This window comes from Danio rerio, chromosome 2 (assembly GCF_049306965.1).
Source record: "Danio rerio strain Tuebingen ecotype United States chromosome 2, GRCz12tu, whole genome shotgun sequence".
Lineage (NCBI taxonomy): Eukaryota > Metazoa > Chordata > Actinopteri > Cypriniformes > Danionidae > Danio > Danio rerio.
The window spans coordinates 13,924,451-13,938,030 of NC_133177.1; the positions used below are offsets into that span (position 1 = coordinate 13,924,451).

Genomic DNA, 13,580 nt, shown 5'->3' on the forward strand with positions numbered 1-13,580 from the left:
GAACTCCCTAACTGCATCAGAACAGCAGAGTCACTTGCTGTTTTCAAGAAACGACTAAAAACTCAACTATTTAGTCTCCACTTCACTTCCTAATCTGCAATTGCCTCTCTGGATATTACACTGTACCCAAAAAAAAATAAAAAATAAAAAAAAAATAAAAATACCAATACTACTAATACGTTCCTTCTTAGACTTTACAGACCTGAAACATGCCTATAGCACTTATTCATTGTTGCTCTTATATAGTTGTGTAAATTGCTTCCTTGTCCTCATTTGTAAGTCGCTTTGGATAAAAGCGTCTGCTAAATGACTAAATGTAAATGTAAATGTAGTCATGCAAACATTTGTTTGTAGAGCAAGTAGTTTGACCGTTTTTTGCCGTTTATTATTCCTTGTCATTTCTCCCATAGGCGACTAAAACGGAAGTTCTAAGACAATCGCGAAAACAGGTGAACTTCCGCATTTTAGAATAAGGTCAATTGGCCTGTTTTTATATCTTCAGAAGTGATTGGTGGTCTAAAGCACTCACAAAGTCTGTTTATACAGAAACACGTCTTTCTTCCCTATTCGGGAAACATGGGTTACACACGTAACCAGGACGTTTTCATTAGTTGTCATCAAAAATCATCAAAAATAAAAGAAATGAGTTTCACTTCTTAATAGGAATTAGTAAAATAAGTCAACTTTTTGAAGATATTTTAATTTTACGTCTAGCACCTGTATATTATATTTAAAATATATTACATTCCTAACTAGATAATTTTATTGCTGTTATTTATAATTTTGTAATAAAAAAATCGTAATTGCGACTTATTAGATTACACTTGGACAGCACAATGGCTCAGTGATTAGCACTGTTGCCTCACAGCAAGAAGATTACTAGGGTCCCGACTGGGCCAGTTTGCATTTCTTTGTGGCATTTGCATGTTCTCCATATTCAACCTGCTGTGATCTTTGAGTTGATAATTTGATTAAACATTTACTTTAATGTACAAAATTTTGCTTTTTTTTCTTTCCCGTTTATAGGTCAGCTTCAACCCTCAGGACAACTCTAAGATTTGTGTGAGTGGCAAAGGTGTGTTTAAGATTTTCCACTATGCTGGAGAAACCCTGAAACAGACCAACGCATTTAAAACAGACTCCCACAACTTCCTGTGTCACACATGGATGACCACGGAGCAGGTCTTAGCCGGCACAGAGACAGGTCAACTGATGATGTTCGAGTCTGGCCGTCTGCGTTGGGAGATCAATGTGACATCTGTGCAGAAAACTGAGAGGTAAGTGGAATAACCCAGAGGTCAAATACTGTTTATAGTGACATAAACATGACAGGCGTGACGCAGTAGCGCAGTAGGTAGTGCTGTCACCTCACAGCAAGAAGGTCACTGGTTCGATCTTTGGCTGGGTCAGTTGGCGTTTCTTTGTGGAGTTTGCATGTTCTACCGGCGTTCGCGTGGGTTTCCTCCGGGTAATGATAATGTCAACAGACTGGACTGTTTTAGCAACTGGCTGAATGTAAAGGAGGACAACCCAACTTACAGCAATACAACTTTACAATAATTAAAATTGTTTGTATTCAATACTTTATTGTTATTATAATTTTCCACTTTCCATATTTGCAATGCCTGTATATTGGCATTTTTTTGCAGTCCACTCAGAATCCATCTTGGAAATCTTTTTTTTTTCTTTATTGGCATTGATTGTTTTGAAATTCAAATGGCATTACCATGCCTGTGTTTTAATTTCAGTAATAAATATGGCTGTCAAGCCATGATCTTGATGGTTTATTGTGTGTATGTTGTTTACATAAAGAAATCTGTGTTACAAGTTAAACAAAAATTCTAATAAACATTTATATTTTTAATTTAAATAGTTTTAGTCTTGCGATTTGTATAAATTTTACATTTGAATAGCCAAAATTACAACTTTCAGTCCAAATGAGATTAATCGCGATTAATTTTCAAAAAAAGTGTGATTAATTAGTTAATTTTTTTATCAATTGACAGCACTTATATGTTATATTATGCAAAAACCATGCATAAATGTTTAATACTTTAATCATTTACATAATTGTTGATAACACATTATTATAGCACAGTTTGTGCAGTTTACAGTGTTATTAGACTTTTATTAGCCTGTTTATAAGACATTAAGCATGTCAGAAATTTTCCAGGCTGCCAAATCACCCGGATTAATATTTGTTGAATTGTCAAACGTTTTGTTTTGCTAGTTATTTTATTTTTATGATTAGGGGTAAATTATCTTTTGCTTTCAGTATAACAATAAATGACAATAAACATGTAAAATGATATTTAAACTTACACCGGTATTAGGGGGGCCACGATTCTCCAAATCCTCGATTCGTTTACATTTTCAATTCTTAAGTCATGATTCGATTCGATTTTCGATTATGAATAATTAATTAATTAATAACGAATTAATTATTTGTAGCCTACCATTTAAACTACCTGACCTGTATGGTCTTTGTTTTACCCATAAACAAATCATACAGTAAATGAATAAAGGCAAGTTACTCACATAATTACCACCTGTCAATCACTTTTTTCTTGTGAATAGGCAGTGATCTGTGTCGTTATAATGGCGTCGGTAAAAAAAGGTGCACAACCAACAGGAACCAGCCAACAGTATCTGAGGTGTTTGCTAAAATGACACAAGTTGAGTACAAGTGTGAAAGTAAAAGATTGAAGCAGTCTTAACTAGGTTAATTAGGTTAACCAGGCAGGCTAGGGTAATTAGGCAAGTTATTGTATAACGATGGTTTGTTCTGGAGACAGTCTGAAAAACAATTAGCTTAAGAGGCTAATAAATTTGACCTTAAAATGGTTCATAAAAAAATTAAGAACTGCTTTTATTCCAGCCAAAATAAAACGAATAAGACTTTGTTTAGAGGAAAAAATATTATCAGAAATACTATCAACATTTGCTTGCTCTGTTAAACATCATAAAGGGAAATATTTTAAAAAGAAAAAAACAACAAAGGGGGACTAATAATTCTGACTTCCACTGTATATATATTTACAGTAATTTTTTAAATGTTTTTAAGAAAACTTATTCAGTTCATCAAGGCTACATTTATTAAAGGTTAAAAATGTTACATTGTTAAATATGTATCAAAATTTTAAATAACTGCTTTGTTATTGTATGTAGTTTCAAATAAAATGATTACTCCAGACATTATTGCTTTTATTACTATTACTATTAATAAATATAATAATAATTAATATTAGTAATTTCTGAAGGATCATGTGACTGGAGTAATGAAGCTAAAATTTCATCTTTAAAATCACTGCAGGGTTCAACGCTAAGGATTTTTTCTACTGGCCCGATCGGGCCAGTGGTTCTGATTTTTACTTGCCCTGCCCAAATTTTCACTGGCCCCACCAAAAAAAAAAAAAAAAAAAGAGGTTAATAGCTATTTGAATGTGCGTGTATGTGTATATACACACACACACACACACACACACACACACACACACACACACACACACACACACGCACGCACACACACACACACACAGTTGATTTCAGAATTATTAGTCCCCCTAAATTATTGGCACCCCTGTTTATTTTTTCCCCAATTTCTATTTAACAGAGAACAGATTTTCTCAGCACATTTCTAAACATAATAGTTTTAATAACTCATCTCTAATAACTGATTTATTTTATCTTTGTCATGATGACTGTAAATAATATTTGACTAGATATTCTTCAATACACTTCTATACAGCTTAAAGTGACATTTAAAGGCTTAACTATGGTAATTAGGTTAACTAGGCAGGTTAGGGTAATTAGGCAAGTTATTGTATAATGATGGTTTGTTCTGTAGACAGTCTGAAAAACAATTAGCTTAAGAGGCTAATAAATTTGACCTTAAAATGGTTAAAAAAATGCTTTTATTCTAGCCAAAATAAAACAAATAAGATTTTGTTCAGAGGAAAATATATTATCAGACAAACTATCAACATTTCTTTGCTCTGTTAAACATCATTTAGGAAATATTTTAAAAGGAAAAAACAAAAAAAAAACAAAAGGGGGCTAATAAATCTGTAAATATATTTACGGTAATTTTTAAAATGTTTTTTAAGGAAAATTATTCAGTTTATCAAGGCTATATTTATCAATGTAAAAAAGGTTTAATTGTTAAATATTTTTCAAAATTGTAAATAACTGCTTTGTTATTGTATGTAGTTTCAAATAAAATCATAACTTCAGACATTATTGATTTTATAACTATTACCATTAATAAATATAATAATAATTAATATTAGTGATTTTTGAAGGATCATGTGACTGGAGTAATGAAGCTGAAATTCCATCTTTAAAATCACTGGAATAAATTAATAAATTAAATTATAAACTACTTTTGAACAGTTATTTTATAGAGCAACATTTCACAATTTGTATTTATGATGAAATAATTGCAGCCTTGGTGAGCAGATGAAGCTTAGTTTAACATTTTTAATCATACTGACCCCAAACTTTAGAGCCTTTTTATTTTATATAAAAATAGAATATTTTATAAGTGAAAATGTGCACTTTAATTTTAACAACCCACAGACATCGTCACCAAATATAAAGCCGAGGTCAGACTTTCTTATACATACAGAGCCTCATTTCAATTGTCAGGTTTTATAAAAATCGATCTATTTAATTAATCAATCTATTAAAGAAACGTTGGCTAAAATTCTGCATTATAGGCTTAAATTATAGAGAGACATAGCAGATGAACCGAGACTGCATCAGATCAATGTAAATCTTTCTTTCGAGCTGTCAGTGCGGAAATTAACAAAACAACAGGCCTAATACAACATATTATACTATTAAAATATGGAAAAATTAAGAGATAGTAATTTCGGTCAATTTTCCTGACGGATAAACCGAGATCAGGCTGGATAAACAGCTCTCTGTAATATTTCAGCATGCTTTCACTTTCGCATTTACCGGTAAGAATGACATCTCGCCCTGCTCTTCATTCTCTCTTCATATAGCCGTATATATGGCTATTACACGATCATAATACACTGTGATATAGCCTGGGTCGTTACTTCGTTGCATTGTTTTCTCACTACAATCGATCCACTCAATAGGGCAGAGACCGTCTCTTTCAGGCGATCTCGGACTGATTGATTTGGCGCGGATGCGAGCGCGACTGGATATATGCCAAACAAACCACGCTAACGGGGCAAACGAGACAAACCGAAACAAACGTCTATGTGTCAAAGCACCATAAGATTGTATTTGCACACAATTGACAGACAGTCGCAGCACGTAGCTCTGGCTCGATCTGTGAGGCATCAAGGCAGCACTGTACACTGACCCGAGCGTCTCGCACGCTGGCCCCGGGCTATCGGGCAGTCCTTATTGTCGAGCCCTGAAGGTTTAAGCTCTGTCGATGGGTCTCCTGCGTCTGCACAGTTCAACGAGCACTTCAACAAATGTGTTTTTCCCGCTTGGCAAGCCAAGCTGACGTGACATGGGGGCGTGGCAGCATTGACAATTCTATTTTTTGATTCGATAATCGAAATCGAGCATAAATTTCGATCGATTTCGATTAAAAATCGAAATCGTGACACCCTTAACGGGTATCATTTAATGCTGAATAAAGCATGTAATCAGTACCTGAAGTGATCATTGTCATAGTTTATGCTGTTATTTCAGCTGCAATGCCACGGTAAGAAACAGTTTCACAAAAAGAAATTTCAGGTGTTGCAGATGGTTAGGACAAAATCTCCTTTTAACATTTAACAAAATATTCCTTTTATCACATGTAGTCATGTGTTGTTAGGAAACAGTGTATGCTCGATAGTCAAACATGCTCCTGTTGGTGTCGACAATCGGACAAATTACATGGAGTCGAGCCAGGTGGAAAAACCTATTTCAGTGTTTTAAATTTGCACTGTCAATCCTACAGTATATTCTGCACTTTTGACATATCAAGTTTTCTGAATGAGAATTGCTTTCATTGTTGTATCTTCCCTGCGCTTCATTTTATCTTGCAGTGAGTCAAAACAGCAGTATTCAGATGAACCCTTCTCTGCGCTGCCACAGGTTACAGCCATCGTAAGTTATTCTAATGGATTTGCTTGCTCCATGGGTCAAGGAACTGTGTGTTTGTTTGAGAAAACCGAGAAGGCAGATCTCTACAAGAAGACCAGAGTCATAAAGGTGCCATGACATTGTAATGTTTTTGTTTTAGTATTAAAAACTTTATTGAAATTTTTTAACTGTTTTTTTTTTTTTTTTTTTTTTTTTTCAGATTCCTCCAAAACGTTTTAGTAACGATCTCAGTTTAACAGAGAAGCAGAAAATCAGCACTCTCTGCATCAGTCCATCAGAAGAGACTCTGGTTGCCAGCACAGACCTTGGACAGCTCTACAGCATCCATCTCTCCATAGCTGAGTTACAAAAGGTGCAGTCTGCCCAACTGTTGTAGACTAATGTCATTTTGTATTTTTAGAATTTTTCGGGTTTTTTTTTTATTTTAATTTATTAAATATTTTGTACTGATTGAAATGAAATTTAATTATTCTGTGTTCTTGTTATCTACTGTACTTGTATGTATAGAGGCTTTATGTAGTTTAATTTATATTTCAGTTTTATTTTTATTTTGTATGGTATGAAAAAGAAGCAGGATCCCTGTAAAGATATGATTGCCGTGATTGCTAAAATGGCACTGCACTTGATTCATAAATTAAACGAAATTATTGACACAGTGCTTAAAAGTGGCAAGAAGGCCCTTTTTCTTATTCTTCAGAGTGATTGGTCCCCAATCGGGGAGCATGGGTTACGTACGTACGTATGTACAAAATGCAGCTGTAAGAGCGAAGATTACATCTGTAACAATTAGATTTTGTAGCATCCTTACCTGGGTTTACAACTGGTATCACCATTGCTATTTTCCATTTTTTGGGTAAGATGCCTTCCTAATTATTTAGTATATGATTAAATTATTTCAATATTGCTTTCATGGCCACCTCTGGAAATTTTTTTTTAGCATACTATATCTAATCATATTTCTCCCAAGTGTTGAATAATTGGAAATATTGATAGCTATTTTTAATTTGTAAGTTTTAAAATCTTGATTCAAATAACTATCCATATGTTGTTTTTTCCTATGAACAATTTTTTATTTTTCCACTCAATTAATGTCTTCTTTTTGAAAAGATATAAACCAAATATTCAATGCTATGAACTTTTGCTAATGCTTTTGCAATAATTTAAGTTTTTCCGTTGTTTGTCACCACCCTTTTCTCCTCCTCTTTTATTACAGGAATTGATTCATAATTATCAATGCCATTAATTTTCCTTTTTTTTCCATACCACATGCATTCCAGTTTCTCTTCCAATTGTGTTACAGATTTACTGCCAATCCTTTCTCTTTGCACTTTTAATAACCCTTTTTGCAACTGCCCTTCTCTTCTGATATTCTGTAACTTCTCTTGACATTGTTCTTTTTTTAATTAGGGAAGTCTTATTTCTTTCTCCTTTTGTCATCATACATTCTTCTGACCACCATGGCACATTTTTCGTTCTTTCCATTACCCTGCTTGAATGCCAATCTTGTACACTAAAACCCAATCCCAATTCTACCCCTTAGCCCTTACCCTTCCCCCTACCCCTCGTGAAGGGGTAGGGGTGTCTCAATTCTCTTTAGCTTGACGGCGTAAGGCAAAGGGCAAGAGGGGAAAAACCCCTTTGAACAAAAATTTTTAGGACCACACTTGAAACCAAGAGGTAAAAAAATTTCCCCGAATACACCAGCCACAGCTGCAACCGGAAGTAAGGAGATGCAAAAATTAATCAATTTTAAATTAAAATAAAAATTTAAATTTATTAAAATTAAATCAATAAATGTGTTTGTTTTACCATCATGCTTAAAAAAAAAGTTTTTAAAATCGAAACCCGCTAAATTCCGCGATCCACAATCTCTAATAATAACTCCTGTACAGCAGTCCCAAAACATTCTGACACTCGATGACACTTGAATACCCTGTCAGAACAATCTAGTGGCTGGAAATAACCTTTTTATAGTGTCTGCTATAATGTCAATGTTGATTTTGTGTGTTTACATGATGAATGTGGCAGCTGTGTAAATGCACAGCATATTTACAATCCTATTGCCACATTAGATCGTTATGATAACATAATATATGCATTCAATGATTTCCTGAGGATAAATACCAAAAAAAAAAAACACGCACACACACAACTGGAATCACTACAGCAGTCTGATCTCATATGAAGCAAGAGATCGTGCTGACATGTGCTGTAGTGCTGTCCCAATTCTATGAGGTAAATTTTAAAGCCCCTCCCCTTAACACTCAGTCAGGGCTAGGGGTAGGGGTACAAAAAATAGAATTGGGATTGGGCCTATTTAAAGTTTTGTTTTTGTACAGTATTCTGGACCTCACATACTACAGGCCAGTGATCATTAATCATATCATTATCAAGCACATTCCAAGCGCACTTATCCGCTAAAACAGCTGATTTTATTGTAAGGTCTAGGCATGACATATTGTCTTCTATTATATCCATCCTTGTTGGCTTCCCATCATTCAAACATAAAAGTGAGTTTTCTTCCATAAACTCCTTCACAATTATCTCATTGCTGTCTGCATTTACATTTACATTTAGTCATTTAGCAGAATCTTTTATCCAAAGCGACTTACAAATGAGGACAAGGAAGCAATTTACACAACTAAGAGCAACAATGAATAAGTGCTATAGGCAAGTTTCAGGTCTGTAAAGTCTAAGAAGGAAAGTATTAGTTGTATTAGTATTTTTTTTTTTGTACAGTTAGTGTGATATTCAGAGAGGCAGTTGCAGATTAGGAAGTGAAGTGGAGACTAAATAGTTGAGTTTTTAGTCGTTTCTTAAAAATAGCGAGTGACTCTGCTGTTCTGATGCAGTTAGGGAGTTCATTCCACCAACTGGGCAGATTGAGCGTGAGCGTGAGCGAAAGTGATTTCTTCCCTCTTTGGGATGGAACCACTAGGCGACGTTCATTCAGAGAACGCAGGTTTCTGGAGGGCACATAGATCTGCAGAAGTGAGAGCAGATAAGAAGGAGCAAGGCCAGAAGTCACTTTGTAGGCAAACATCAGAGCTTTGAATTTGATGCGAGCAGCAACTGGCAGCCAGTGCAAACGGACTAGCAGCGGAGTGACATGTGCTCGTTTAGGTTCATTGAAGACCACTCGTGCTGCTGCGTTCTGGAGCAGCTGAAGAGGCTTGATAGAGTTAGCTGAAAGCCCAGCTAGTAGAGAGTTGCAGTAATCCAGTTTGGAGAGAACAAGAGCTTGAACAAGGAGTTGAGCTGCATGTTCAGATAAGAAGGGTCGGATCTTTCTGATGTTATAGAGTGCGAATCTGCACGATCGAGCAGTTCTAGAAATGTGGTCAGAGAAGTTTAGTTGTTTATCAATCGTTACTCCAAGGCTTTTCACCATTTTGGATGCAGTAATGGTTGCCCCGTCCATCTGGATTGAAAAGTTATGGTGTAGAGTCGGGTTGGCAGAAACTACAAGCATTTCCGTTTTTGCAAGGTTCAGCTGAAAATGATGATCTTTCATCCAGTGTGAAATATCCAACAGGCAGGCTGAGATGCGAGCTGGAACCGAGGGATCATCAGGATGAAAAGAGAGGTATAGCTGGGTATCATCAGCATAGCAGTGGTAGGAGAATCCATGTCTCTGGATGACTGGTCCTAGAGATGATGTGTAGATGGAGAAGAGAAGTGGCCCAAAAACAGAGCCTTGAGGTACCCCAGTGTTTAGATGCTGTAGGTTGGACACCTCTCCCCTCCAAGATACCCTCAATGACCTGTCAGAGAGGTAAGATCTGAACCATTGTATAACAGTGCCCGCAATGCCCAGTGACTCGAGCGTAGATAGCAGGATCTGGTGGGTGACAGTGTCAAAAGCAGCTGACAAGTCCAGCAAAATGAGGACTGATGATTTTGAGTCTGCTTTAGCCAGTCTGAGATCCTCCACGACCGAGAGCAGGGCAGTCTCAGTAGAGTGGCCTTTCTTAAAGTCAGATTGCTTGTTGTCCATGAGATTGTTTTGAGTAAGAAAGTCCAGGACTTGATTGAATACTACTTTCTCCAGAATCTTGGCCATGAATGGAAGCAGGGATACTGATCTGTAATTTTCAAGTAGCGTATGGTCCAGGTTGGGTTTCTTTAGCAGTGGGGTTACCCTAGCCTGCTTAAATAAAGTGGGGAATAAACCAGAGTCAAGAGTTGTGTTAATTATGTGAATCAGTGTTGGTATGACTGCAGGAGAGATGGCTTGCAAGAGATGAGAGGGAATGGGATCGAGTGGACAGGTGGTTGCATGGCTAGATAGCACGAGTTTAGACACCTCAGACTCAGAGAGCTGAGAAAAAAAGGTTAGTGTGTGTGGTGTTGGTGGTGTATCTTGCGTGTTTGTTGTAGGTGCAGCAAATTGAGCACTGATTTTTGCAGTTTTGGTGCAAAAGAATGTAGCAAAGTCATCAGTAGTAAGTGTGGAGGATGCGGGTCGAGGAGGAGGATAGAGGAGGGAGGAAAATGTTTTAAAAAGTAGACGAGGATTAGTGGCATTGTTGATTTTCAGACGGTAATATGTCTGCTTTGCAAAAGTAACCTCAGCTGAGAAAGAGGACAGAAGAGTTTGGTATGTTAAGAGCTGTGCAGGATTTTTAGTTTTCCGCCAAATTCTTTCTGCACCCCGAAGTTTTGAGCGATGCTCACGGAAAGCATCTGAGAGATAGGGTGCAGGAGGACTGGCACGGGCTGGCCTGGATGCAAGAGGACATAATCGGTCTATACATGATGCTAGTGTGGAGCAGAGTGTATCAGTGGCACTGTTCGTATCAAGTGCAGAGAGTTTGCAAGATGGAGGAAGAGAGTCTGAAACAATGGTGGATAGTCTATTGGGTGAGAGAGATCGTAGGTTTCTGCGAAAGGTAACCAGTGTTGGAGTGTGTGGCGGCTCAGGAGTAATGTGGATGTTGAGAGACAGAAGGAAATGATCCGATATTTGTAGTGGAGTTACTATTGTTTGATCAGCGAAGCAGTGTCGTGTGTAAATAAGGTCTAGCTGATTACCTGATTTGTGGGTAGCAGAAGTAGGTGCTCTTTTTAGGTCAAAAGAGGCAAGCAGAGTCTGAAAGTCAGCAGCTTGCGGTTTCTCAACGTAAATTTTGAAGTCACCTAGCACCAACAAGGGAGTGTCAAAATTAGAAAACGATGAGAGAAGAACATCCAGTTCATCTAAGAAGTGACCTAATTTACCGGGTGGGCGGTAGATGACAACCACATTTATGTAGAAGGGGTGGATAATGGTGACTGCATGGAATTCAAAGGAGCTGATTGTTGGCAGGGATGGTATCAGAGTAAATTTCCATTCTTTGGAAATTAGTAGTCCAGTCCCACCCCCTCTCCCTGTCTGACGAGGAGTGTGGGAAAAAGAGAAATTAGCAGAAAGAGTAGCATGTGTAGCAGTGTCCTCCGGCCTCAACCAGGTCTCAGTTAGAGCCATGAGATTATAGTCAGAATATGTAGCTATGGAGGTAATAAAATCTGCCTTGTTAACAGCTGATTGACAGTTCCAGAGGCCCATGGAGAGAGAGAGTTGTGAAATAGCAGATACATGTATTGAACAAAGGTTGTGAGGATTACGCCTGCAGTGTACCTCCCGTGTTCCTCCAACAGGAATTAGAAAACACATAATAAAAGTGCACTGACAAAAAAAAATAAGTGTAAAAATAAAGTAAAACAAGAAAGTAAAGTACTCAAGTGCTTTGTCGGTGTCTTTGCTCGGTGGAGTTGCGCAGATAGAGTCGATGGCACAGGTAGAGTCGATGGCGAAGGTAGAGTCGATGGTCTTTACACTCGTCGGTCTTCACACGAGGCGGTCTTCACACGAGGCTGCCGCGACCGCTGCCGCGGTGAACTAGTTGCTTATATAACCCCAAAGCACTAGCTGATTGAATTCAGCTGGACATGCCTCGAGAGTCAAAACAAGGGCCAAAACTGCGGCGGACGACGCAAAACCCTCTGCGTTCGCTACACAAGCTCTTATAGTAACCAAGGAAACAGTGGCTAAACACTTCTAGTATTATACACAACTGAAAGCAAGTTTAAATGTCCTACAACTTTACACAAACAGCTGAAAACAAGTCCTCAAACCATACACAACAACTGAAACAAGTCTTAAATGTACTTACAGGCTGCTGGTCTCAATGGTAAAGTGCTTCTCCTGCCGACTAAAGCTAGCGTGCTCACTATATAGTGATTACCTGGAGTTTGGACATGCCTCCCGAGTCAAAACAAGGGCCGAAACTGTGGCGGACGACGCGAAACCGTCTGTGTTCGCTACACAAGCTCTTATAGTAACCAAGGAAACAGTGGCTAAACACTTCTAGTATTATACACAACTGAAAGCAGGTTTAAATGTCCTACAACTTTACACAAACAGCTGAAAACAAGTCCTCAAACCATACACAACGACTGAAACAAGTCTTAAATGTACTTACAGGCTGCTGGTCTCGATGGTAAAGTGCTTCTCATTTATGCCCATTATGTGCATTAAAAATCCCCACATATAATTACTTTCCTCTTTGTATCCCCAATAATTTCTTCTAATATATTATTACTTATTTCCTTGCATAGAATATAAAAAATATGATTCTAATACCCTCCCATTACGTCTATGCTTACATATTCTATGTGATTATTTTTGTCTATCCTCTCATATACTATGGGCCCTATCATACAACCGGCGCAATGCATTACAAGGCCCGACGCAGTTGTTGTTTGCTAGTTTTAATTCGGCGCAAGAGTCATTTTAATGTTTTGCAGCACGCTATTTAAATAGTTAATGCATTTGCGCTCATATGTGCGTTCTGGTCTAAAAAAGGGGACGTGTTAATGCGCATTGCTTGCTTGTTGCTATTTTGAATAACTATAATAGACTGCACAATAGACCAGATCAAAGCAGGTCTAAAATCCAGCGCAGACTGCGTTAGTTGTGCGCCTCCCTTAAACATTGCTTAATACACACAGGATGTACAGCAATACGCAAATATCTTTACAAATGAAAAGGGATTAAAGGATTAAAATAATGCAAAAAATATTATTTTCTAGCCTTCATTAATACAAAAACCTCTACCTCCATGCCTTCTTCATCTCGGGGGCTTTTTTAGTTTATTCATAAAAAATTCCTTTGTATAATAATATATTAGTTGTAGTATTATTTATTATATGCATATTTATATTTGTTTTATTAAAAACAAGCTTAGATTTGCCCACCTGTCAGGTTTTAGACCATATGGGGCATAGTGTATTTGGAAAAACTGTTTTTTGAACACACTTCGTTATTATTGTTCATTTATTTGTTTCCTGGGAATTAGAACTGAATTTAGAAAAACTTTTGAAACAAATCTTTGCGCTTAACAAAAAAAATAATTATGTAGGCTAATGGATGTCTGTGCGTACAACACGTTTCCCTATCCACGAGAGTGAAAGTAAAGCCGGAGGAGGCTTATTCTCTTATTCTTACGCTGTAGATGCTC

At 37.1% G+C, this 13,580-nt stretch overlaps 1 protein-coding gene across 6 annotated transcripts in view; it reads left to right on the plus strand.

Annotated features, from left to right (window-relative positions):
* cfap57 (cilia and flagella associated protein 57) overlaps window positions 1-13,580 on the plus strand; it is a 328,197-nt gene that overhangs the window by 30,454 nt on the left and 284,163 nt on the right. For all 6 annotated transcript variants that reach the window (XM_073923815.1, XM_073923822.1, XM_073923828.1 and 3 more), the window contains exons 3-5: window positions 1,027-1,277; window positions 6,021-6,186; window positions 6,278-6,430. In XM_073923815.1, the coding sequence (XP_073779916.1) occupies window positions 1,027-1,277; window positions 6,021-6,186; window positions 6,278-6,430 (570 nt within the window). The remainder of the gene's footprint in view (window positions 1-1,026; window positions 1,278-6,020; window positions 6,187-6,277; window positions 6,431-13,580) is intronic.